The 27,833-nt window shown below is 41.2% G+C and overlaps 1 protein-coding gene across 3 annotated transcripts; it reads left to right on the forward strand.

Annotated features, from left to right (window-relative positions):
- PTER (phosphotriesterase related) lies at positions 1 to 27,131 on the forward strand. 3 transcript variants are annotated; one of them, XM_081163287.1, is made up of 5 exons: positions 1 to 145; positions 14,246 to 14,694; positions 15,242 to 15,507; positions 20,749 to 20,889; positions 24,960 to 27,131. In XM_081163287.1, exons 2-5 carry the CDS (start codon positions 14,263 to 14,265, stop codon positions 25,168 to 25,170), a joined length of 1,050 nt encoding a protein of 349 aa, XP_081019413.1. In that variant the 5' UTR covers positions 1 to 145; positions 14,246 to 14,262; the 3' UTR covers positions 25,171 to 27,131. The 3 variants fall into 3 exon arrangements, with proteins under 3 accessions (XP_081019413.1, XP_081019412.1, XP_081019414.1); XM_081163286.1 differs by having other exon boundaries at positions 1 to 141; XM_081163288.1 differs by lacking the exon at positions 1 to 145 and adding an exon at positions 12,512 to 12,561.
- Positions 27,132 to 27,833: the final 702 nt, after the last annotated feature.

Here is a 27,833-nt window from a genome sequence, read left to right on the forward strand (position 1 = left end):
GAAGGGCGGAGTTCAGGAGGCGGAGAGGCGCGGCGAGGCGAGCAGGGCCCTCTTGCTCCGGAGTGAAGTCCACTTCCTTGCGGGGAGGGGAGCTGCGAGGGCGACGGCAGCAGCAGCAGCAGCAGAGAGTGACCCGGGACGGTGGGTGAGCCTGGAGAAAAAGGAGTGAAGAATAAGTTTCTTTTAGGGGCCTTGCGAGACCCACCCGCGCTAACAAGGCGGGAAGTTTAGGGCGCCGCTTTTGTCAGTCTCGCCTGCTTTGTTTGGTAGGTTCTCGGCTCTCTCCCCGCCCAGGGTTTAATAAAAGGGCGCGAAACCCGGCTGAAGGGTCCCCGGCCCCGCTGCTCGATTCTCTTTGCATGCAACTAGTCCCCTCGGATATATTTGCGGGGTTGAGGCCTTTCATTGCCACTAGTTTAGTGGCGGTGAGCGCAGGGATCTCTTCGTGGCTTTCCTCATCGCGGTGGACTTTGGGTCGTACTTTCCCCCTCCTTTTTAAAACCTAGTCTGGAATTGCAGACCCTAGTTCTGTAATAAGTCACCACTGAGATTCTTGTTAGTTTGTTATGAACCTGCAGTCGTCATAAACTGCTGTTAAGATATTGTAAGAATCTGGATTACTGTATCAAAGTGCTTTGTGTATGTTCCTCAAAAGCACTAATTAGAATTTATGCTGTAACCCACGGTAACAGGATTGGGGTGTGTGTGTGTAAAAGTGTAAACTTTTATCATTTTACTAGTCCTGCCCCCCCCAAAAAGTAATTAAAGCATGCAACTGATGAAAATGTAGTCATCGAAATGTGGGTGACTATAAGTGATTATTTGCCAAGCGGTCCCTGCTCCTGCCAACCTAGCAGTTCGAAAGCACGTCAAAGTGCAAGTAGATAAATAGGTACCACTCCGGCGGGAAGGTAAACGGCGTTTCCGTGCACTGCTCTGGTTCGCCAGAAGCAGCTTAGTCATTCTGGCCAAATGACCCGGAAGCTGTACACCGGTTCCCTTGGCCAGTAAAGCGAGATGAGTGCCGCAACCCCAGAGTCAGCCACGACTGGTCAGGGGTCCCTTTACCTTTACCTAATTCACAGTGGAGTAAGAAAGTAAGTAGTATTGTTGTGCCCAAGTGGTGGAGGCAGACCCAGCTCCAGGGTTTTGTCCCTACCTACTTATTTCTACTGTCCTTCCCTTTCTCCCTATGGCTGTCCTCGTTCTTTCTTCATGGACCATCTTGCATGCTTTCTCTTGCATGCCGCCCACTCGTGTGGTTCTCTTCCTCCACCTTTCACTCAGTCCTTTTATGCTCGTCTGCCTCAGCTATTCCCCCCAGTTGTGTTGCCTGCCAGCGGCATTTGGAAGCCACTGGGGCTGCTGCAGCCACCCCACTTTCTTGCCAGCTGAGGCTCCTGGGTTCCCTGCCAGGGCAGATCTGCTGCTTCACAGCCCCTGCAGGTGATGTTGGGAACCAGTGCTGAGACCCACAGCAGCCTTTCATTGTCCCCATTATCTGTTCAGGCTTTGGGATTGTCCAGAGCAGCAGACTATTTACTGGACATGATGAGTTAGGGTAATGCTTGCAGTTGAACATAGCTGGGATTTGACAAACTAGCTGTCACTGGCTATAGCCCCATGGTTTGCCTGGAATAGATGACTGCCTTTCTGTTCTGGAAAGCTATGACGTTGGTAGGATAGGCAGGGTTTTCGCAGAATACAAGATCTGGTAGCTGAATTATGGACACATTCTGAGTCACATGAAGATGAATGGTAGTGTAATGAACAAAGCTGCTTGCTATTATTAATGATTTTGTAAGTACTCGTATGTCAACAACAGGTTTTGCGTCAGGACCAAATGCTTCTGTTCTAGCTAGCACTTCTTCAGTTTCAGCCACCATGAGAGTCGGAGGTGCAGATAAATGGAAAAGCTACAACCTTGACTCCTTGATTGAATGCTGCCCTTGTGGATAACATTGGAAAACAGGTGCCCTGACTAGACTAGATATCTACCATTGTCATCTTTTTGTATATAGATAACGTGGCCCATAAAATCGATATCCTATGACATAAGATTAAGAGCTGTTCTGATGTCATGCTGTCTTTCCTGGGAGTGCTTTGGGAAGAATTTCTCTTAGAATAATGTTATGGAAAGCATTATGTTGGAACTGGAAAACCAGTATTATTACCATCATTTTAATGTTTCCTATGATTATTCCATGCAAGTTATTCTAAAAATGTTTGTCTGTAAAGGCCTTGAGACCTCCAGAATTCGAGGGAAGTTTGAACCAGTTGATTGCTGTGCCTGTTGTCTAGAATAGGAGGGAAGCAACAATGAGAGCTGAAGGACAGAAGCAAAACATATTGGGTTTGTTGGACAGTCTGTAATTAAAATATACTGTGCACAAATGTGTGCCTGAAGAAAATTAATAATAATAATGCTAAAGTGTTTAATGTTGTCATAGATCCTAAAACTAATGCTGAAGGGCCTCTTAGCAATATCTGCTGACCCCAGCCAGTAAGTTGGCAGGGTGGTGGTATGCAGCCCAACAGGAGCTGGCCCTGATGTCATCTGTGCCTCCCTCCCTCCCTCTCTTCCTCCTCACAGTGCAGGACAGATGGTGTCTTTGCAAAATTGATTCCATGCTCTCACCTGATTCTCAGCCCGAGGAGCAATAACAGAGGTGGCTGTGGAAGGTGCAGTGAGCAGAACGATTCTTGTCACTCCTCAGAGAAGGAAGAGATGTGGTTGTGGCAAGGGACTCCCATCAGAGGGGGACAGAGGCAACAGTGTTTGGAGGAATGTTTCATTGTTTCAGTTGTCTCTACATGAATGCACAGAGAATGGGAAGCAAGCAAGAAGAACTTGCATTCCTGAAACCTGGTGGGATGATAGTCATGAATGGGATGTAGAAACGGAGAGGTACAACGTGTTCCAAAGGAACAGATCAAACAGGAACAGGCAGTTCCTTTTCTTTCACCTTGATTCTCCCTACAGCTTTTGTGATCCTTTTCGATTTTCTGCCCTAAGCTGTTGTCTGATCACTGCTTTCAAGAGATTAAGTCTGCAATCCTCAACAAGCCCCACTGAACACAGTGTGGGACTTACTTCTGAGTAAACAAACAAGATTGCACTATGTGGCTATGCTTCAGGGATGGTGGAAGCAAAACCTGTGATCTGGACTTTTGTGTTTTCCTGTCAAGTGGTGTTGTATTAAACAGGCTATATAAATGTCAATTGTTATTATTAATCTCTTTCCTACATTAGAAGATTTAATGGACATACTGTTTTCCGTAGTGACACCATTGTCACAATCACTTCTGCTGTTTTAATTAGGGGTGGCAACAGTGGCAGTCAGATGTTTAATTACATTTTGTAAAGGTGACTAGAATTAACTCATAAAATTAGCGGCTAATGCAGTGCACACAAAGTTGACCGCTTCTGACCATAGTTAGGAAGAAGAAAATAGTGGTCACAAAGTGCATTAGAGAAGAAAAATCCAGGATGAGTGCTGTGCTAGAGAGGAAAATGGAATAAGAAGCCATTTGAAGGAACTGAATCAATTTGTTTCATTATCTGATTCAGTGCAGATCTTCTGGCTGGCTCTTAATTTTTTCAAATGACTCCATGTTTGGAAACCTAACATGCTGTCCCAAATAGTATTGCCTACAGGAATTAAATATTAAACCACAAGCAAATAATTCATTGTTTGTTCAAATTGTACTATCTCAGTCCGGCTAAGAATTCAGAGAAAAGTTTCTAACTTATCTTAGGAGGAAATAAATTTGTGCCATCTTGATTTCTATAGCCAAATATATTTTCACTCTGAGTGTTACCATTTCTTTGCTACTTCTGGTTCATTTGGTTGTTAAATGGATGCAGTCCTGCTAAAGAGAACCTTCAAGTACTCTGGCTAAACCAGATCTGGGACTCATTGTCTCTCTTCCCAGTCAAAAGGAACTCTGCAGTGTTTGAGAGAGTGAAATGTTTCAGTTTATGACAAAGCGTGAAATGTGATATATCTCTTCACAGCTGGTGTCCTTTCTGCCATTCCACTGCAATCCTACAAAAACTTGGGAGGATTGTAGGATTGAGTTCCCTTGAACTCAGTGGGACTTACATTTGAGTAGATATGTTTAGCCTACTTTCTGCTGAATATTACTCCAGAATTGCACAGCTTGTGACTTAAATCAAGCCAAATATAATCTAACAAATAGGATGCAGAAGAAGGAATTTCAGTTGTAGTTTAGTCTATCTGCTGAAAATACCCTCTTGTCTACAACTATTAGAGTTGCAGGAGTCCTGTCTTTGGTATCTGGACATCCTACCAATATCCCCCTTGTTTTTGCAGTCCCAGCAAAAAAGGGAGTTATTTAATTTACTATAAAGGAGATGAGAACATAGGAAGCTGCATATAATGAGGAAGACCGATTTTCCAACTAGCTCAATGCCGTTAACTCTGATTTCCAATGGCTCTCTGGGTTTTCAGATCAGAATCTTTCCCAACCCTACCTGGAGATGCAAGAAATTGAACCTGGCACTTTCTGCAGGTTCTGTACCATTCGGTTTCAGCCTTTCCTCTGCTTACAACGACTTTGGATTTAGGGAAACTCTCTGATAAGGTTATGTCCCTGTGGCTCAGAATAAATAGAAACAGCAAGCCATGTTGTTGTTTTGCAACCTTTATAGTTGTTGTTTTGCAACCTTTATAGAAATCTCTGGAAAGAATTGCTTGATCCAGTAATCATTTTGTATCCTAGAAGGATATGTGTACTTTATGTTTCCCCCAACCTTTCTTTCTGATACAAATAAGTTTATTACAGAAACTGTAGCAAAATTCCTCTTGAGAGCAAGAAAGATGCAAGCTATATCTGCATCCAAATAAATGTAACAACTTCGTCTTACCCATCAATAGATTTTTTGATCCTGTATCTCATTTGTGCATGTTAACAGTTGCAGAAGTTTTATTTGGAGGTCTGTTGGCTTGTTGAATAAATGTGTTGACAGGTTGACTTTACCCCATTTCGGGGGCTCCATTTGGGTTTGTTTAATGTGATGAGCATCTTGCTCATTCACATGCCACTCAAAAGTTCCTACTTTACCCCCTTCCCTTCTCCTGGCTGTGCTGTGGCAGGAGCAACAAACCACAAACTTTGACTTGTTGATGTCATCCAATTGCAGCTTGTGGTTTGTTTGGTGGGGGAGCCTGGGTTTGGGCATCATGACAAGGCTTGTAGTTTGGTCATGGTGCGGTTCTGGCAGGAGTAAGAAGCAGGGAGTTCTGAGAAGGCCTGCAAATTTGGATTGGCTTTAAGGAGAGACAGAGAGAAACTAGAACTATGGGAGTACAGGCAGCCCCCTACTTATGCGGAGGTTACTTTCTGAACCTCCGTGAGCATAAGTGAAATCACGTAAAGTAGAGAGCACCCCACTTTAATAGGGATGGGGTGCAGGGAGAAGAGAGAGAGAAACTCACTTGCTGCTGGGGCTGCCGTCTGGAAGTTGCTCAGGGCCACTGCTCAGCCTGTCCCAAGTCTTCCCTCGCTCAGGCCACTGCCTGGCATGCCTTCCCTCACTGCAGAGCAGCCCAATCTTAAACAACTCCTAACCCACAATAATACTACAACCAGACTTAACACAGACACTGGCACCAGAGCCTGCAATAAACCCAGATGCCAACTTTGCTGCCACATACACCCGGACAACACCATTACTGGCCCCAACAACATCACACATACCATCTCGGGACTATTTAATTGCTCATCGTCTAACATTGTGTATGCCATCAAATGCCAACAGTGTCCTTCAGCTCTCTATATTGGACAAACAGGCCAAACCTTACGCCAAAGAATAAACGGACATAAATCTGACATCAAGAATCACAAAACAGAGAAACCAGTAGGAGAACACTTCAATCTCCCAGGACATTCTATACAAGATCTCAAAGTAGCTGTTTTACTACAAAGGAATTTCAGAAACAGACTGGAAAGAGAAGCTGCTGAATTACAACTCATTACCAAACTTAAAACAATGGAAAAACCTGGGCTGAACAAAGACATTGGATTCTTATCTCACTATACATGACTAAACCATTTCTCACCTCCTCACCCCTTGCCTTCTCCTGTAAGACCTATTACAGTCGTTAAGAGTCGTCAACAGGCTCTCCCAGCTATCTGCCTATCTCCCATTCCCACCACCCTTCTGAGTAACACCCCTCCCCACCTTCTCACTATATAGAAGGATCTGGCAACTTCTGTTTCAGTGTATCTGAAGAAGTGTGCATGCACACGAAAGCTCATACCAAGAACTAACTTAGTTGGTCTTTAAGGTGCTACTGGAAGGAATTTTTTTATTTTGCAGAGCAGCCCAGTATGCCTTCCCTTGCTCACTTCCAAGCAGCAGCCCCAAGTGAAATAACACCTGTCTGTCTGTCTGTCTATCTGTCTAATGATGACCTGCTTAAACATGGTTGCACACAAGTGGAATGTGTATAAGTGCGGGGGTGCTGCTGCTGAAAAACATAGTGGCATTAAGTAAGGAGCTCTAATTGACAGCACCATCCTATATATGCCTGCACAGAAGAAAATCTCACTGAATTCAGTGGGGCTTACTCCCAGGCAAGTAGCTATAGGGTTGCAGTCCTAATCTTACAAGGGACACAGTTTCTGTTCCCCACCCTCGCCCCCTACCTGAGCAAGTTGGCCTTTAAAAAAAAAAAAGGATATTTTGGGTTTTATTAAAACAGGTTTCTGGATGAATACTTACCTCTTCTATTGCATGCTTGCTTTCTTTTTTTAAAAAAATGGTGTGGGTGTGTAGACTTAAGCAATACTTCCTCTATCCCTTACATTGTTTTAAAAAGATTTTATTTGACAGTGAATGTCCCACATCACCTCAGCAGTGGGGAGCATGTGTTTTGTTGGCTTGCCTCTAAAACAGCAAATAGTCTTACTTATTGGGGGACGGGGGACATATTATCCTTCAGGAACACTCTCCCAGCATTAGGATGAAACCATAATCATGCAATTGCTCCAGAATTTTGCTAGTGGGGTTGTACTTCTGCTAGTTAAGCTGCTGCCCATGGTACTTTTAAAAAATGTAATGTCTCCATGAGCTCGCAGGTCCTTGTTTTGTTTGAACTTAAAGTATTTTAAAATGAAGCAATTTTAAAATTAAGCAATTTCTCGCAATATGACTTTCCCATTCCACAGTTTGCATTTCACTGCTTTTCACACCTTTCCTAACATACTGATATGTACAGTAAAGTTCCACTGTGAAATTTCTTCGAGTCATTTCAGTTTTTTGCAGGTCTTATTAAATGTCAGTGACAGAGCGCCATGCCTGCCATTAAAGTATTTACTGCTGTCTCTAAGAAATAACAGTTCTAAACCAAGATACAATACTTTGCATAGACATGCTTTTTGCACGACTATGTAAATAACTGTGAAAGTACCAGGGGTGGTGGTGGGGCGGGATTGAGGACAACTCATCTTTCCAAAAGAGCAAGCTGCAATTATCTCTCCACCCCATAGAAGGCAACAAATAGCTACTGGGACATGCCTGTACTGAGCATTTTGGGTCATAGCAATCTGTATTTAGCATTGTTGTTCTGCATCACATTTACAATAAAATGCATTTTTAATATGCCACTATAGAGAGCCTGGACTAACAGCATTAAAATGCGCTTGCCAAGCTGAAATGACTGCAGAGACTGTGTGTGTGATTATTATAGTACAGCAATAAGAGATTACTATAGGAAATTAACCTAGGGAGTGTACTCCTTACAAAAGTATTATAATGACTCGGTGCTGATATTCACACTACTCCACTGGCACAAACCTTATTTGGTAGAGAGATGTTTGCGCTGCTATAATAATTTGAGGAACCATTCTAATCTCATTGGAAATTAATACCCCTGTTTGAAAATAAAAAGTACTGTCACCTAAGTGTTTTGCCTGTGGGCATGGTTCTGGATTATATTTATAATTGATTGTTAAACTATGGTGACTGATCAATTGTTTGTGGTGTGCTTTCAGGTTGATTCTGTCTGTGGGGTTTTCTAGATCAGAGTGTTAACTTGCCAAATTAGTCTTGTTGGATGAATCTAGCAAAGAATACCAGCTTCTCTTCTTCCTTTGCTGCTAACTATGTAGGGCCTACATATTTAGAGCAGCTTCATGGGAATAGAAAGGAATATAGCTTCAATTTCAAAATCTTTTAGTAGCCTCCTATGTGGCGGCTGGAACATAAGAAAATGTGATCTGCAAAGAACTATCTAGCCAGAAGAGAAGTGTTAGAAACTGAGATATAGAAGCAAACGGCTCCTTAAAACAAGGTTGCAGTTTCCAAAACAGAATATGCAATTGTCATTTTGAAGCAAGACTTTTATTTTTCAAATGATGGACAGGCTGCGGTTGATTATCACTTAAACGTCTGGCTAGTTCAGATGACAACCTTGAGCTAAGTTAAGAAGTTTGAGAACTGAAAGAAGAAAGGTTGCTTTATCCAGGGACTGTCCACATATATATTAGCCTATTCCAACCTCCTTTTCTTAATGGTGACACGAATATTCTTCACAACCATGAGCGGGGCAGTGGGGTGGGGTAAGCGAATACAAGCTACAACCATTCACTGTTATGTTGTTCACTGCTCCTGCTGAGACTGCACAGAGAAAGCATTTTGGTTCCGGAAATCCTTTCTGATTGTGCAGATAAAATATAGCTGATAGAAATCTACAGGTTGTGGCGTTGGTGTGAGAAAACAGTCAAGATCCAGTGTTCCCCAGGCATGAACCTCCAGGTGGTGGTGATGTCAGGTGCCATCTTAGTGCCTAGGCATCTTCACGTGGTTGCAAGTGGCTGATAGCCAGGTGCAAAATGTGCCTGACGTCCGGCTAATTTCAAACACTGTAGAAGAGTGGTCTGCAGTGCAATCGAGTTTAAAAAAACACTGGAATAGACTGATCTATGACAGGTTGGTCAGAACAAATGGATCATTCTTTGGGGGCAGTAGTTTGGATTATATGTCCTTTTGTTCCCTTCCAAATCTATGCTTCTACATTTTTCTCCAGTAACATACACAATCAAGCTTTGTGCCAAGAAGAAGTTATGTGCTTGCATCAGTATTCTTAAGTTACCTTACATACAATTTCTCATGTTCAAGTATGACTTTCTTGACAAAAAAGGATGTGAGTATTGGCTTAGGGTCAGGTTTTTTTGATCCCTTATCTGCTGTGTACGTGTTTAATTATAGGAAAAATCCATAGGAAGCTCAATGGAATTTTGGGTCAAGTCAGAACTACAGAATGTAGGGGTGTGTGTGGAGGTTTCACACTTGGGCTGATTCATATGTTATGTTCAGCTACTGATATTTGCATTTGACAGTATGTGCAAGTAAACAACCCACAAAGATGGTGCAACATATGAGAAACGGTGCATATGTAATGATGCAAACTTGACTTCTGAAGCAGGATGAGATCCAGTGGCAGAAATCAGTGCTCAAGGCAAATTGCGGAAGTTCTTGCACATGAGTTAAGCTGTTTACTCAAGACATACAAGCGCCCACCAGTTGCTAGAAGTACTGTGAATCTCCCAAACCGAAATAGTGGGGCAGCTGTTGACTTCATTGTTACAGAAAACTAGATGAAAAACACACACACCTTGGTGGTTAAAATGTTTTTGTGCTGTGTAGTTTTATCAGAGATGAAAAGGAGCCATGCAGAATAAGTTATGTTGAGCTCAGCATATTGTTTAAATTTAATTAACTCCCCAGTTTGTTTAAAAATGAGAACATCTCTTTTAAGTGACGAAAGCCAGTTGTGTTATGCAATCACATTAACCTTTCTTTCCTTCTTTGCCTTGACTGTAAGCATGGGTAGGATCACTGAATTTTCATCAGAACTACAGCCTGCTCTAACAGAATGTTAGCTCCCATCAAAAGTAGTCAATTAATAGCCAGGGCAGGCAGCTCAAATTTAATCAGAATGTACAGGAGATGTATTTTGCTTTTAATGCTTTGCACTAGAGAAATCCCCTTGGAAATCTTGTTGATTGTAAGCACTGTTTGTGACCTAACTTCTGTCTGCTCCTGGACCCAGGAATCTGCGCTAGCAAAGCAATATTTCTTTACCTTCAATAAACAAATCAGTACTTTGACCCACATATTGCAAGGGAGACAGAAGCTTAAATCCCTTGAGAAAGGGTTGAAGGAGTGTGCATGTTTAGCAACAGAAGGGCTGATTAATAGTAGCCATCTTCAAATATTTGTTTCTGTTGCTCCAGAGGATAGGGCCTAAACAAGTGTGTTCAAATTACAAAAAAGGAAATTTCCACCAGGCATTAGGAAGAACTTTCTGGTGGCGTTCGCTGTTCAGCAATGAACAGATTGCCTCTGAAGAAGGTGATAGACTCTACTTTGTTAGACATTTTAAAGCAGAGGTTGGAAGGCTACCCATATTAGGAATGGTGTAGCAACAGATTCCCTTCCTTGGCAGTGATTTGGACTAGAGCACCTTTTGAGACGGGACACAGATGGCGCTGTGGGTTAAACCACAGAGCCTAGGGCTTGCTGATCAGAAGGTCGGCAGTTCGAATCCCCGTTGCCCAGTCTCTGCTGCTGCCAACCTAGCAGTTCAAAAGCACGTCAGAGTGCAAGCAGATAAATAGGTACTGCTCCAGCAGGAAGGTAAACTGTGTTTCTGTGTGCTGCTCTGGTTCGCCAGAAGCGGCTTAGTCATGCTGGCCACATGACCTGGAAGCTGTACACCGGCTCCCTCGGCCAATAAAGCGAGATGAGTGCCGCAACCCCAGAGTCGGCCACGACTGGACCTAATGGTCAGGTGTCCCTTTACCTTTACCTTTTGAGAGCCCTTCCAATTAAGACTCCAACCCCTTTTTCATTCTATCCTCCAGTGATATTTTCCTTTAGAAGAGGACAGGCACATCTGCCCTTTCATTCCCAAGAAAAGCATTTGCACCCCCGACATAGATAAGCCATGCAGTATTGTATGATTCTATGCAAGAGATAAATGCAGTGGCAAATCGGCAGGTGTTCTTTGTGCATGAGGTGAGGTTTCGCAGAAAACAGCTGAACCATTCACTGTCTGCTGGGTGACATGGACTCGGTTTGCTTATTTGCTGGTGCTTTATATTTATAGTGGTACACTGTGGGTAGGTCATCCTATGGCGCTATGGAAGGGTGCCAATTTGATGCTTTGCTTCTCCGCAGCCCTAAAAATTGGCCTGCTGGAGAAACGAGCCTCTAGGGCTCTTTGCCCTCTTGACTCCAGCTTATCTGTTGCATTCTCAGAGGGAAGGGGAACCACAGACTATCTGCTTGGAGGGCTTTTTACCAGTAACAAACCAATGTTTATGGTATTATGCGCTAAAAGGCAGACAGGAAAGGCTTCTGTTTAATCAATAATGTATGCTCCAGTTAGTCTTATCCTCTGGACATCATTAAACATGTATTTTGTTTCATAACTGATGATTTTGGCTGACTGGAGTTTATAACTAGATATCCTCAAGCCTTTGCATCTACCATCAGGCAGATCTGAATTGAGCTAGGCAGTCAGCTATGTTTAGTGTTAATGTGGAAAGTAAACTTAAAAATAAGTGAGAGTTGAGAGTTAATTATAAATAGTAGAAGTGGAGGGTATGCAAGAGCAGACCTCATGCCTCTGAACACAGTCAGACAGCAGCAGCAGCAAGGTTTGATGTTTAAATGTTGTAGCCCACTGTAGAGGAGCTTTACTAGTAAGCTTAGAAACTTTGTGTATTAAAAATTAAACCACACTACATTTTGTTTAAATGGTAAGGAAATGTACGTTCAAGGTTTACTTAATAATGTTAATTAGCAATGGAGCAGTATCACTTAATAAATGCACTCCATTAAACAGATCCACCATAATGTCTCACCAGCTTGGAAAGATTTCCTTGGCATACAGCACTGATTCTTAGGCTTGCAGTCCGACTCTGATTACAGTGGTACCCCGGGTTACATACGCTTCAGGTTACATACGCTTCAGGTTACAGACTCCGCTAACCCAGAAATAGTGCTTCAGGTTAAGAACTTTGCTTCAGGATGAGAACAGAAATCGTGCTCCGGCGGCGCGGCAGCAGTGGGAAGCCCCATTAGCTAAAGTGGTGCTTCAGGTTAAGAACAGTTTCAGGTTAAGTACGGACCTCTGGAACGAATTAAGTACTTAACCTGAGGTACCACTGTATTTAGGAATAAGTTGCATGGCACTTGGTGGGACCTACTTACAATTAAACATATGGGATCAGGCTCTTAGTGATAAATGATATTTGGGAGACAAAGTGAAAGAACCAGGCAATTACCAACTTTTTTTGGCTTATGGCTGAGAAAGCCAATGACATTAACAGTTGATAGGGAGTACTGAATGAACGGACGTTGCTGTTTATTTAATGATTTAAGCCCTTGACGTTTTAGAACTCTGGAATAAATTGCAATAATGTTTTCCTTTAAATCCATTATTCTGCGATATGTTTCATTTCTAATGAAAAGAAGATCCACCTTTGGTGCTAAGGAAGCCTTGATACGCATCTGTCAGAAAGGCTTGTGCAAGTTCAACAAATCTGCATACAGACGTTTGTTTTGCATAATTTATGGTGCTTCCATGATACACACTAGTATCCATAACTCAGTTGTGTCCTAAAAGCAACAGCATCTGCCTTGGAAAAGCCTCCTGCACTGAAGCCTCTCTGTAAGTTCATACTCTCCTTAATTATTCCTATCTATTTTTTTTTCTGAGTTGCACAGATTTTCTTTCTCATCCTTGATGACAGCTTGCCTAACACAATGGCATGTTGATGTATTTCCCCCCCTTCACTTAGAAATGCAAGGTCTCTAATGCTCTGGCATCCTTTTCTGTATTCCCAATCTCTTTTCTTGTGGTTGCATTCCCACTTGGGTAGTCCTGCTGTTGCAAGGCCAACTACTTAGGCTTTACTGAATCTTTAAGGACTTGTGGTTCACTTGATTGTACAATAGCAGTTCAGTGTGAGCCTCCCATAGGGCTTTGAATCGAAGCAAGAAAAATGTAACTAAAATTCGGGAGAAAAGCCAGTATTTCATCCTCACGATTTCTAAACACCCCCCCCTCCCGGTCAGCACTATACACTGGTTGTTTTCATGCTCTAGCAAGAGCGAAGATGTTAAGATTGCTTCGTATTTTTCTCCTCTCCCTTGTACCACAGAAACAGCCAGCAAGTACTTTCAGTATCAGGACAGAGGTATAGGCAATAATTTAAAAGGAATTCGCCTTACCTAGATTCACTTATTTTATCAGCTATTCTCTGTCTTGCTTGTGCTTCACTATCCCCAAAGTACCCCAAAGGCTGACAAACTATTCTGAAACTGTGTTTGGGACTATAAAGCTACAGACTTGGAGGTGGGTAGGGAGAGGAAGTCCATATATACAGACTTAGTAATGTTTGAACTGACTGCAAAACAAAAAGGCTCGTCATCCAGTTTTGGTGACAAGTCCTCACAAAAAGCCTTGAGTTTTGCTTTGAGTCATCAGTGTGCATTAGTTTGTACACTGATAAAAAGATTTGGCCAGCATTATAACTACATTACATAGATTGGATGACTCTTTTAAGAATGTTTAGTAAGTATCTTCAGATGGAAGGACAAGCTATGCCAGCCAATCTTGAGTTTCTTCTAAAGTATCCTTGTTCATTTTGTGTAGCCTGCTCTCTCTCTTTTTAAAGGATTTCTTTTATTGAAAGATTTTCATAGACATTCATACAACATCTCTGTTCTCAGTTCATAGAGTCCTTTCTATAGGTCAGTTACATTTGGTGTGAGACACTGCTCTCATAGACATCAAAAATGGCAAACCCATACCAACACCAGAAATATAAGACAAATTAGGGGACACCCAAATACCTTGGCTGACCCATCACCAACAGCGCACCTTCTTAATAACCCAACAGTAAAAACAGCAGCAACTACTAGGCCTCTGACCACCTTTGAAAAACTTCTCCTGACATCAGAGGGACACAGCAAGGGGATGGTATCCACAATATACAAAATATTGCTCCAAGGCCTTACAAAATCCCTCACCACAATCAAAGATTACGAAATAAACCCTACCCAATGGTCTAAACTGTGGTCTAAACCACCCTTCTCAGCCAAAAGAAGGGAACTCACATTGAAACTAGTTTAGTCTGCTCTTTGATGCATGGAGCAAAATTGGTGTAAGGCTCTTTAACATCTTTCTATCTATTTTCCTAGAATACGCCTTTTTAAAGATGCCTTCGCTGAAGGGTAAAGTCCAGACTGTTTTGGGCCTTGTTGAGCCTAGCCAGCTTGGCTACACGATGACCCACGAGCACTTGACAATGGATTACACTTGCTGTTACTACCCACCTCCTTCTGGCCAAGAAGCACTCTCTGAAACATCCATTGAGATGAAGAACTTGTTTTGGCTGAAACAGAATCCCTACAGCCACAAAGAGAACCTCCTCCTGCATCAAGAAACAAGTGCTGTGAAGGAAGAACTGCTGCAGTTCAAAGCTGCAGGTGGTGGGACCATAGTGGAAAATACAACCACAGGGATAAGGAGAGACATGAAGACCCTAAAGCAGCTTGCGGAAGAAACTGGTGTCCATATTATTGCTGGTGCTGGCTTTTATGTTGGTGCCACTCATTCTCCTGAAACACGAGCGATGTCTGTGGAGCAGGTGGGTCTCAAAATGTGCTGAAAGTTGGGCGCTCTTATTGGCAACCTCTGAATATCTCAAGATATGTTGTTTGCCTTTAACATAATTAAAATAGGAAGCCTTGAAATTGGGAATTAGGTGTGTGTGTGTGTGTGTGTGCATAATACACTGGGTTGGATACAGAGGAATTCGCCTCTATGGTAGAAGAGCTTTTCTTGACAATGCAAGATCCTTCCATGAGAAAATGAACTGAAAACCAGTGGGTTTGCTGCTGTTATCACAGTGCATCCTGCAATCTCATGCACAGTATCTTAGGATGCATGTGTGAGCTAAGTTTCTGTTGCCCACACCCTTTGGTGATGGTTTGCCATTTTTCAATGCCATCCTTGGTGAGGTGTGTCTATTGACTTTCAGGAGAAATATAAAAACATTCCCGCTCACTCAGGCATTTGAAGGCCGAAAGATACTGACCATGGCAACCTTGAAATTAGGAACGACATTGTTTTACTTAAGTTTTGATACTATGCAGCACAGAGTTTTAACTTAAAAGAATGTTTATTTTCTACAGCTGACAGAGGTTATAGTTAATGAAATTCTCAATGGAGCTGATGGAACCGACATAAAGTGTGGGGTCATAGGAGAAGTTGGCTGCTCGTGGCCTCTGACAGAAAGTGAAAACAAAGTACTACAAGCAACGGCACATGCTCAGTCACAGCTTGGCTGCCCTGTCATCATCCACCCTGGCAGGAATAGTGATTCACCTTTCCAGATCATTCGAATTTTGCAGGAAGCTGGAGCTGACACCTCAAAAACCGTCATGTCTCACATGGACAGGTAAATGGGCCACTCTGGTGTTGGATTGTTTGTAAATATTTCTGCTTCTAGACCAGGGGTTGTCAACCTGGTTCCTACTGCCCACTAGTGGGCGTTTCAGGATTCTAGGTGGGCGGTAGGGGGTTCTATGGCACAAGCTGAATATTCTTTCCATCGAGCACTGGTGGGTGATAAGGAAATTTTACCATCAAGAAAGATGCATTCGTGGGCGGTGGGTATAAAAAGGTTGACTGCCCCTGTTCTGGACAGTGGAACTTTTAAGAAACCCACAGCAGGTTGAACCTAATCAGGTTTTATCAGTGTTCTGATACTTCATTACAGCAAGCATTGTAACAGTTCCAGCATTTGCAGTACTCAAAATATGGCAATTGCAGGGAATACTTTAATGCAGATACATACCATACTGCCAGACTGAAACTCTAGTGAAGTTGGTGACAATCGTCAAAGTGGCATGTATGTGCAAAACTGCTTAGACCTGCTGACATCTACAAATCTTTAATTCCAAAATGCCAGCAGTCTAAATGGTTTGTAGATCTCCGTGCTCATTAGAATAAGAGTGTCTGTTCATGTTGGGGAGTCGCTCCTTGAGCACCTAAATAAATCATCACATTTTCAAAGTCTGCTTTACGTTTATCAAGACCCATTTATGTCAGAGAAACGTTCAGCACCATAACTAAGATATTGTGCTGAGATACAACACTTATAACAGTGTTTGAACTACAGTGGTACCTCGGGTTAAGTACTTAATTCGTTCCAGAGGTCCGTTCTTAACCTGAAACTGTTCTTAACCTGAAGCACCACTTTAGCTAATCGGGCCTCCTGCTGCTGCCATGCGGCTGGAGCACTATTTCTGTTCTCATCCTGAAGCAAAGTTCTTAACCCAAGGTACTATTTCTGGGTTAGCGGCGTCTGTAACCTGAAGCATATGTAACCTGAAGCGTATGTAACCCAAGGTACCACTGTATATGAAGTTGCACAACCCCCTTCAAAACTTATTAGAACATCAATGTCATATCACTGTCACTTCTCCAACTTCATTGGGTAATCCCTGTCTGGCTCTTAAACCTCTTTAGTTGCTGCTGCCCCCCCCCCCCCAGCTTTGCACACTCCCAACACTTACTGCTAACTCCTCACATTCACAGGCGTACATTCAGTGACGCTCCTCCCTTTGGACTCCTGTGTTGTCCTTTCTCTCTTTAGTGCAAATAGAGGTTCTTCAAATGGGGTATTCTGCTAAGTTTTTATCAGAACAGACCTGTTTATTTAATGGTACTAACTTAATGTCCATGAATATACCTGTAGTTTTAGGTAAATGCCACCTATCGTTTGAATTGGTTGCATTTTGTCAGCTAGCTCGTATAAAGTGGTACACCAAGACCCTCTGCAGTTTTCAGATAGTCCGCAAATAGAAGCTTGAGAACTGCGGGTATGGACGGTGCTGAGCTTTTCGCACCAAAGGTTTGATTCTGTGTAAGATGAGCTTCCCGTGTTCCTAACTGGTAGCTGGTTCAACCTGCTGCATAAAGGCCATCTGCCTTCCCCTCCAGTACGTGGCAACACTTGGCATGGACACATTGGAGAACTATGTATCTGCAGATCAGATAGCTTTAAATAGCCTGGCTCTCTTCCCTGAGTTATCTGTTGCAGGATAAGAATGGATCTTCCGCTTTCTCCAGACTATGTTGCAAAAACAACAACCCCAAACCGCAACAATTCTACACATCCTTAAATAGCTACATCACATCGCTTGAATCCTCTCCTGCTACAACTGCAAGATGTTACTGCTACCTCTGTAAACAAAAGTCACAGAACGTCCATGGAGAGCAAAGTAGTGGATGCTTCACGCCTTCAGTTAAAAAAACATGATCTGTGCTGCTAAGCCACATTTATATGACCTTGTGTGGTTGATGATTAGTTGGCAGATGACCATGTATTGATTAGCATTGCTGAAGGCTGGAAGCTATTTGTAGTCATATGACTTATCATTGAATTGTTGTGAGTAATCTATAGCACACTATGTAAAATGATTTTCCCTGATCATACATGTATAATTTAAATGTGCTTTACATGAAACACAATGTATGTTACTACCTACATTTCCACTCATGCTTAGGCATTTATGAAAAAACAGAAGCCTAAATGATTTAAAAAATAAAATAAAACACAAACTCTCTTCCAGATTGCAACTACTTTCTTGTCTGATTGCCTAGAATTAATTCTTGATTGCTTCAGGTAACCATGCCGGTTGCTATTGACAGGCTTAATTTAAATAAATCCCCAACTCTTTTAATATATATTCACACCTATACCTAGAAAAGCATATTCCTATGAACGTGATTTTAAAATTATAATAATACAAAATATTGCCACGGTACTACAGCGTATAAGTACATTTACATAGCAATTTTGGCTTCTAGTGTTGAGCTGTAAATGAAAGCCATACTACTTGCACACTACTTTGAAAGTCCATTGGATAAGAATCTCTGGTCCTATGTAAACTGTGATTATTATTATTTTTAAACAAGATTTTTATTATTAATTACAGTTGGCAATAATGAGTGTCCTGCTGGTGCCAGTTGTGTTTGAACAAGAGCTTTCTCTCACTCGTTCCATCTGTTCCTTCTACTTAATCCTGCTGTTAAGTCACAATATTGAATTTGTGACATCAGTCATTTCCATAGCGACAGACTATGATGCAACCGAATTAAATGTTAATGGCTTTGTGGCATTAAGCAGAAGGAGCACCGAGGTAATGTAGGTGAGAATGATTCTTTTGAGTTTCACCCATACAGTATTTTTGGGTAGTCAGGCAAGAGAAGGAGAAAGGGTAGAAGAATGCAAATAGTTTGACAACACCCCACATCCAACACTTCATGGAGGGCAAAGGGCAAACCCTCCTTGTTTCCGCTCTGTCCGTTGCCAACATTTATGTCAAATGTACGCAGTAAATTATTGGCAATATATATACAGTGGTACCTCGGATTACATATGCTTCAGGTTACATACGCTTCAGGTTACAGACTCCGCTAACCCAGAAATAGTACCTCGGGTTAAGAACTTTGCTTCAGGATGAGAACAGAAATCGTGCTTTGGCGGTGCAGCGGCAGCAGGAGGCCCCATTAGCTAAAGTGGTGCTTCAGGTTAAAAAAAGTTTCAGGTTAAGAACAGACCTCCGGAACAAATTAAGTACTTAACCCGAGGTACCAGTGTGTGTTTGTGTGTGTGTGTGTGTGTGTGTGTTTGTACCTCTTGACATCACCTCAAGGTTTCATTAACCAGAAGGGCAGGAAACAAAATATAACTACCATATGTTAGTTATTTTTCAAAGGGGGTTTCCTTAGGTGGAGAAACCTCCTTCTGACTTCTTGGTGTAGATGTATCAGAAGAATTTAAAGATAAATTTCAGACAGGGAAACTGAAGGAAAATGCAAATGAGGCAATATCTGTCCTCGGTGATCTGCGGTAGTCCACCTTTATTAATTGGTGGACAACTTTGTTCACAAATAAAGAAAAGCATGAGTTGAAATACGTAATTATTTATTAAACATGTTTAAATATAAAATATTAATTGTATGGCTTTTCCCCAATGAAATATAAATAGCTTTGTTTCTAGGTTTGTTAGGAGGTATCTGCTTATTTTATGGAGATATTGATTGCTTTTATCACCTTAGGCTAAAATAAGCACAACTGGAAAACTGGGGTGTGCATATGTTCTTTTTAACAAGCTTTCTGAATCTGGACTATTGCTAGCAATGCAGGCTATGTGAAACTTCACTTGCCCACAAACCTTTAGAAATGCCACCACTTTTTTTTTTTTTTTTAATGTCTTGAAGAAGACCAAACTAGTCTCTGGAATTAGGTCTGGAATATATTTAAAATTTATTAGCAACTTCCTCCCCAAGGTTGCCCAGGAATTCTAAGGGGGAGGGGAGACTCAGTGCAGTTTTGAAAGATTCAGTCCACCTTCTTGATTCAAAATGGCATCCAGCTGGATTCAAATATTGACTAAAATCTGCTCCTTGATCATGCAAAATTTGGGTTTGATGTTTTAAGAGCTGTCCAAATGCACAGTGAAAAAACAACTTTACACAATATATATAGTAGAGGATTTGGGGTGTGTTCTTATTCCTGAACGAAAAACCATTAAAGGCGGTTATAGGTTGCTATTTTTAACCTAGAAATATTGTGTGGCATTCAGCTAAGTTTTACTCAGAGCAGACACACTGTGATTGCATAAGAAGAGATTGCTGGATCAGGCCGGTGGCCCATTTAGTCCACTATCCTGTTCTGACAGTGGCCAGCCAAATTAATGGACCTAACTTAGTCCTGTAAATTAATTTTAGCTTAGTTGAATACTACTGATAGACTCTGCTTCTTGTTTGAGAGACTGTACATTTTGTCTCTCTCCATTTTTGTTTTTAAACATATTGACATAGAATTCCACAACAAAGTCTATCCCTTCCAATAGTTCACAAAATGGAAAGATAAAATGTAATTTAATACAGTCCACTGTTTTGATAGTTATAAGGATAAATATGTTGTAGCTTGAAATGTTTTCAAATTTCAAGGCTTGGTGACAAATTAAACAAGGTTGTAATTCTACCTGAGACCTATGGGTTATGTATATGAATCCTTAAAAAAAATTTTTATCAGCAAAATGTTATGGTGGTGACGAGACTGGAAATACTCTGAACCAACATAAAATAGGAATATGGGGAGAAAGTTCAAGAAATTAATTTTATTTTAAGAAGTGTTTACAATTTCTTTGCTAATTGACTTTACACCATAAATGTTGCTGAAGAGTAAAAAATAAGTAAGAAATCAAACTATGATGACTAGCTAGTCTGTTGAAACCTGTATGTGTCAAAAAAATAATAATATTTGTAAGAATATCTGGGGTCAGAAACTCTGCAGTTATGTAATGTAGGCTGCAATTCTATTTACCTGGGAGTAAATCCCATTGAACTCAACGGGACTTACGTCAGAGCAGACATACAGGGTGAGTCCTTTAAAAGAGGCCCAGTGGATATAGAGTACACATGTTCCACGGGGCCTCTTTTAAAAGACGCACCCTGTATATGCTGGATTGTGCTGTGAAGCTGACTTCTAATGAATGAATCTGTTATGAATGAATATTTGCTGTGTTTGAAGGCTATTGTCAAATGAGGTTAAATGATTCAAATCAGCTTTGAGAGAGAATTGCATTGAGCAAGTTTATAGTGTATACTGTGATTTGTACAGGACTATATTTGATGAGAAGAAACTGTTGGAGTTTGCTGAGCTTGGATGCTACTTAGAGTACGACCTCTTTGGAACAGAATTCATTTTGTACCAAATGAATCCTGATATTGATATGCCAAGTGACAATGAAAGAATTTTAAGGTATGTATTGCAATGTACAGACATGGAAACTTCTGCTGGAGATAGCAATGTTGTTAGTGTCCAGGTTTTGAAAGTACCACAAACTGAACCTGTGTGTAAGTTGCACTAGCAAGGCATTTCAATGTGCCTGCCTTCCATGTATAGCTATTCTATTTAGTTTAACGTCTTAAATCACAAAGGTCCAGGGCAGACATAATACACAGTCGCTAAGCATGGTTAAGAAATAAGAAGTGGAGAGCCCATCCTCCTTCCTTTTGCATTAAAATTTATCCTTCTCTTTCCCTGAGATCTTTCACCATAGACCAAACCAGGTGTTACAGCAGCACAATATTTATGTTCTGTAATTTCAATATCCTGTAGCAGTGATAGAGCCATTTAAATATTCACCCAGTGCTTTTCCAGCTGCGCTGGCTCCCGGTGAAGTGCAGGGTCAGATTTAAGGTGCTGCTTTTGACCTTTAAAGCCCTTCACGGCCTAGGACCCTCATACCTATGGGACCGCCTCTCCTGGTATGCCCCACGGAGGACCTTAAGGTCCATATATAGCAACACCCTAGAGGTCCCGGGCCCTAAGGAAGTTAGATTAGCCTCAACCAGAGCCAGGACCTTCTCAACACTGGCTCCGGCCTGGTGGAACGCTCTGTCTCTTGAGACCAGGGCCCTGCGGGATCTGATTTCTTTCCACAGGGCCTGTAAGACAGAGTTGTTCCACCTGGCCATTGGCTTAGAATCAGTTTGATTCCCTCCCCCTCTTTCTTTTTCCTTTCTCCTCCTATGAAGAGGTTGCACCCTAATGTTTTAGTGTTGTATTTTAATCTTTTAAATTGTATTTTAATCAACTTGTTTTTATTATTGGTTGTTAGCCGCCCTGAGCCCAGTCTTGGCTGGGGAGGGCGGGGTATAAATTAAAAAAAAATATTATTTATTATTAAAGCACAGCTGTGGCATAAAGGGGGAATTCAAACTTCTGAGACCAGAGGTCCAGCCCCAACAGGAGACAATATATGGGGAGAAAGCATCTATAGGGGAAGGGTTCGTCCAGAAGATATACCCTGTTTGATAAGAAATTGGCGCAACCAGAATTGTAACAGAGGTTGTAACTCTCTTAAGCTTCCATTTTGACTTCATGGTTAAGGGTTAATGCCAGGCATAGGCAAACTTGGCCCTCCAGATGTTTTGGGACTACAACTCCCATCATTCCTGACCACTGGTCCTGTTAGCTAGGGATGATGGGAGTTGTAGTCCCAAAACATCTGGAGGGCCGAGTTTGCCTATGCCTGGTTAACGCTAATCAAGATCTTCCTTAACTATAGTTAGCAATTCAGCTTCAAAACTTGCTTATGATGAGTGAGCTTTAATCATGGTTAAGGTGACCACAGTCACAATCCTGAGTCCTGCTTAAGGCTGTACATGGAAGTGCAGGCAAAATGAGTGCAGAAACAGAGGGAATGTGCAGTCCTGCAGCCGCCTCCTGATCTGCTAACCAGGGTTAGAAAACGGGATTCATACATCTGCAGTAGACCTTCTTAATGTAGGAAGTCTGTTCCCCTCCCCTATGCTTACCTATCAATACTAAATTCACAACGTTGCAAAAAGCAAAGCGAATCAAGATGGGACAAGAACAAACGTTTCCACAGAAGTTTCAACACAAAAGAAATACTGACACTCTGGCTGTTGATGCATATTACTTACTATTTGGTTGTCAATACAAACCAGCTTCTTCTTTTTAGCTCTTATGTGTATGGGGACGCTGCTACAAAAGCATGATTGCGCATCACAGAATAATAACACATTGCTTAAAATCCTGCCGCTCTCATTAGAAAATAAGTTAAGCTAGGTAAAACTGAACTTTGTTTCAGCTACTCCGTCAACCTGCCCTATACCGAGTTAAATTAACATACTGTGAAGTTGCTCCTAAAACCTCTGCTTCTTGACTAATCTGGAGCCAATTTTGTGATGAATGAAAGCGCTCCTTGGATAGATACGACTGGAAGTTATGCAGGTAGAAAGGCTATTATTATCAGTAATGCTTTTGCTATTGATTGTGGCAACAGTTCACAATACACCTCACCATGACAATTCCCTCATAATTCCTTCCCGAAACTGGCATTGAACAAAAGTAGCAGTAGGTTTTTATAGGGAGACAAGATTGCCTTTCACCCAGAACGATTTGCGCATTTATGCTAGAGATGCCATTAAACTTCTTTTTGTGCATTCAGTTTATTGTTGGTGAGCATGCTAGGAAAACTGGCAGGCTACTATTAATTCATAGTCAGCTCATGTTTGACTTGTATTCATCATAGTCATACAAATCAAGCTGACCTCTGTGTCTGGTTGTATAAACACGGGAGAGGGAAAGGTATTTTTCAGACTTCACTCATGTTCAGTTCCACTAACACTGAATAAAAGATTTGTAAATATCCAGATTTGCATGTGCATCTTTAAATATGTCCCTTGAGACAGCATAGGATTGTATAGAGATTTTTTTTTGGGGGGGGAGTGTCTTACGATAACTTCTCAACATTTTATTATTGGAAATTATTACTGAAATATTCAAAAGTATAGTTATGTTATGGTGAGTTTGGAGAGCAATTATGTGGAAAGAAAGTTGTTTTCTTTTAAAATCATTGCTGGCTTGCTTATTTATTAATCTGTCAATTCAAGGATGTTTGAGGTGGGTGAAGCGATTATGCTCTCGTAATACTGCATTCATAATAATATATTGCTGCTTATTAGCTCAGATGTGGCTACAGCAATCATGTAAAGCTCAGCCTCACTGATAATAGCAACATAGGCAACTCTTAATGCTTGTGATCAGATAATCTCGATTCATTCCACTATGATTACAGTGTTCATAATAACGAATAACTGAGTATCCCCAAACCACCCATGTCCAACTACAGAATTCTGCTCTCTGGACTGTGCTGACCCATCAGTATTTCTGAATTACACCTGTTTTGCTAGTAGAACATTCAAAGCACGGTGCTAATAAGAGATCCAGCTCTGTCATCTCATACAACAGGATTTCAGGAAGCAAACTTTCTCATGTGAATAAGCCCTTGGCTGACTAGGTCTTGTTGCTTCATCACACCTGTATTTGGTCATAGGTTTATGTAGTCAGATCTAAGAGAGAATACTCTTGGATGCCTATTCTTTATATATTTCATGCATTGAGAGTGTGCAGAGTTCTGTTTGCTGGTATCTTGTGCATGGAATCGCCAAACCTCAGCCTTCATTCACAGGCATTGTAGGATTTCCGGGAGGTGGGTGGTGGCTGTCTGTGTTGCATTGCATTTCATCTTCAGTTTTCCTAGCTGTTAGACAACTTCCCTCCCCATTCAGCTGCCAGCCCTCAAATGCATACTTCTCCTTTTGTCTAGATGTTTCCCAGCCAAACTGATTTTTCACTTCCCTCACAGAAGCTGCATTATTTGAAAGCATTCTATAACGTGGATAAATATTCCATTATGTCACAACAACTCTGCCAATAGCTGGTGCCTAGGCAGGCAATTACCAAAGTGTTGGGCGAGTATCATTTTCAGCCAATTTATAGGCATAGCAGCTGTGTTTGCATATCATGCTAAACTATAGTTTAGCACAACTAGCAGGGACAAGCCACAGCAAGCCTTTGGATTGTGCAGTCTCCCTGTTCCTCCTCCCATGGAACCAGGACGAGGAGTTCAGAAGTGGAAAAGCTTCCACTTTTGATTTTCTACAGCTTGCCATGTCATCTGCCATGTCCCTTGGACCCCAGACCTGTAGCCCATCTTAAACTGTGGTAAGTTTCAGACAAGCCACTTTCAGTAATGTTGGGCTGAAGACTGCTTATTTGAAACAGATCACAGTTGTTAGTCCAAATGATATGACAAACAGCAGATAAGCAAAAACAGAACCAAACTTCCTCCTCAGGAAGGAGGGAAATGTTAGTTTATTACATTTCTTTTAAAACACACAAGAATAGGTCATTTAATTTAAAATAGTGTGAGTCTGCACCTGATAATTATTTCTGCATTACTATCAGATTAATATGAACTATACATTGACAGATGTGTATTGTCTGTATTTTTGCAGGGTTCGGATGTTGATTGATGAAGGCTACGAAGACAGAGTTTTGCTTGCTCATGACGTGCACACAAAAAATAGGTTGAAGAAATATGGGGGTCATGGATATTCTCACATACTTGAAAACATAGTACCAAAAATGTTAATCAGAGGCATATCGCAAGAAAAGATTGATAAGCTATTGGTAGGAAATCCCAGGCGATGGCTGACTTTCGAGTAGGGAATTCTAAGTATTGCTGTGGCTTGATTTGCTTCTGTGAAACTGGAAATTTGAAACCCAAATTCTTTGAAGAAAACTAAAGTCCTACAAATCTGGCGTCTTAAGAGTAGGATAAGCCATAGTGTACCTACTGTTTGTGTCCAGGTCCCTTCAGATACAGGGAGTGGGGGCAGTTACACAGCTTCGCTAAAGGGCAATTTTAATCTGTAATAAGTGTTTGCTTGGCAAGTATGGTAGAACTGTATAACCGTTCCTCATACTATTTCTAAAATCACCATAAAACTGCTTAAAGCTGCTGGGATGCCTTCATGCAGTGCTTTTAGCGGATACTCGCAACAGCCTTGAGAACAGCATCATGCTGTGCAAGGGCCTAGACTGATGGAGTAATTATGATGGCTTCTGCAGACTCATTCCGGAGTTGGGCCCAAGCACCATTGCTGGAACATCTACGCATAATCCTAGCGGGGATCATGCAAACCCCAGCTGCATGCCTAAGGCACATCTGCACAGGCACAGGAAATTCCTCTTTTTTATTTTCAACTTCACTCTGATGTGTCAGGTGACACTTGAAAATAGGAGTGGGGAACCTGTTACCCTCCAGATGCTGGACTGCAATGCCCATCATTCCTGACCACTGGCCAGATGCTAACTGGGATTGCTGGGAGTGGAGTCCTAATAATATAAGGATGGGTACAGGTTCCCCATCCGTTCCCCATCCCTGTTTCAGTGCCATTGATCTGCAGGAGACCTGCTATTAGAGAAGGGAGGAACCATGAGTAAAAGCAGAAATACAATGATACTTTTGTCAGCTTTCCATGAAACATACATCAAAGTCAGCTGCCCAGTATATTTGTATTCCTGATATTTATGGTCAAAACACTTTAACCCCTGTGCCTCCTTTGACCTTCCCTTTTAATATTTTGTGTGAATGCTACTTTGAATTGAAATTTAAAAATAAAGCAAAGCAATATGACTGGGGCTCTAAGAAAATATAGAGGTTGCATTTTTTAAAAACATGGGTCTTTTGAAGATGATGTAATGGCTGTATTACTTTAGGAATTTTCTATGCATGTGTATTCAGACATTCAGGATTTACTCCCAGGTAAAGCACGTGGTTTCAGGATTTCCACTTAAAAGCACAATCTTTATCCATTTAGTTTAATGGAGCATGCTCCCAAGTAGGTGTGCCTAGGGTTATTTTTGGCTGAAATTACCTCCCTCCAAAATGATTTTTTCCCTAATACTGATGCTCCTATTAAGTATCCATATGCTCTTTATTTAATGATTAGTTTTTACAAAATAATGTTCAAAATTTAAAAATGTTCACAATGTATAATTACATATTGAGAATATCTTTAAATAGCATTTTAAGGGCTGGATTGCAAAACCATATCAGGGTGAATAAAAGCATTTAAAAGCCTCCAATACACACTAGCCTCAATTGAATGCACTTCAATCTCATTGAAAATCAGCAGCCACAGGCACACAGAATGAGGTGTCCTTGCTTTGATTTCAACAGGTTTAAATGTGCTCATTTCTGCATCAGCTATTGGTCCATGGACTCAGGTGATCCAAACTTTTGTTTTTCTTCTAACCCCTCCCCCCCCCAACATTTATGATGTATTTTATAAACAAAGCGGTTGAGCAAGATTCCACTTTTAGAAATGCTTGTGTCACAAATTATTGTGGAGACAATGCCCAAAATCAAAATATGTAATAACAATAACGAACTAATGTAACAAAGCTTATAATTTACAAATCAGTTTGTCAAGATATGATTTAAAAGAGAAGTTTGCCTTTTATTGTTTCTGTGGTTCTAACCAAAGAAAAATGCTGATTTTGCTAAAGAAAGTGTTATATCTGTTTAAAATGACAGTCTTGTGATCTAACGTCATTTATTATATTTCTAAGCGTGCACAGCACTTGATATCCTGTGGCAATAAATTTCTTGTATTATTTCATATTGGCTGTGCATGTCTAGTTATAGGCCACATTTGAGTGAACTGCATAGAAAAAGGGATTGCACATGTGTAGTGGAAACATTATTCTGCATTTCCAAAAAAAGCAGCACTCTCTACTGCATCCGGAGTTGCAATGGAAGCTTCTCTCCAGGGGGTGGGGGTGGGGAATAGCCCCTCTGCATAGGTGAATCTGCTCCTTCATGACTTTTGTCTTGCTTGAAACACGCTATTTGACAATGGGGAAAATCTCCAATGCTTTGCGGTCAATTGATGTATACCAAGTGTACTCTCCATCAAATCAATTGTGAAATCAGTAGATGGAAGTCAGATGTATTTTTCATCAAAGCAGAAACACTCAGTTCATATATGCTTACATTAAAATGAAATAAAAAATTACTGCATCAACTCACAAACACTCATTAGGATAATTTAATCAGAATCGGCTAATCTAGTGAAAAGTACTCTTATTTTGAGAGAAGAATATGTGCTGTTGGATACATATTTTGCTATATATAAATAGCATAGTGGAGCATCATGAATCTGAATGCCTTCCAAAGAGGGAGAAGAGAATGGAATAATGACATAATTCCAAAGTTCCTTTTGGAGAATAGATCTACCTTTTTAATATCTGATTTACAAACATTTAAAAAATAAGACTGCATTATGAAATAAGGGAATGATATTTTGGAAACTTGAACATAC

The sequence above is a fragment of the Podarcis bocagei genome (genome assembly GCF_964188305.1).
Source record: "Podarcis bocagei genome assembly, chromosome: 12".
NCBI lineage: Eukaryota > Metazoa > Chordata > Lepidosauria > Squamata > Lacertidae > Podarcis > Podarcis bocagei.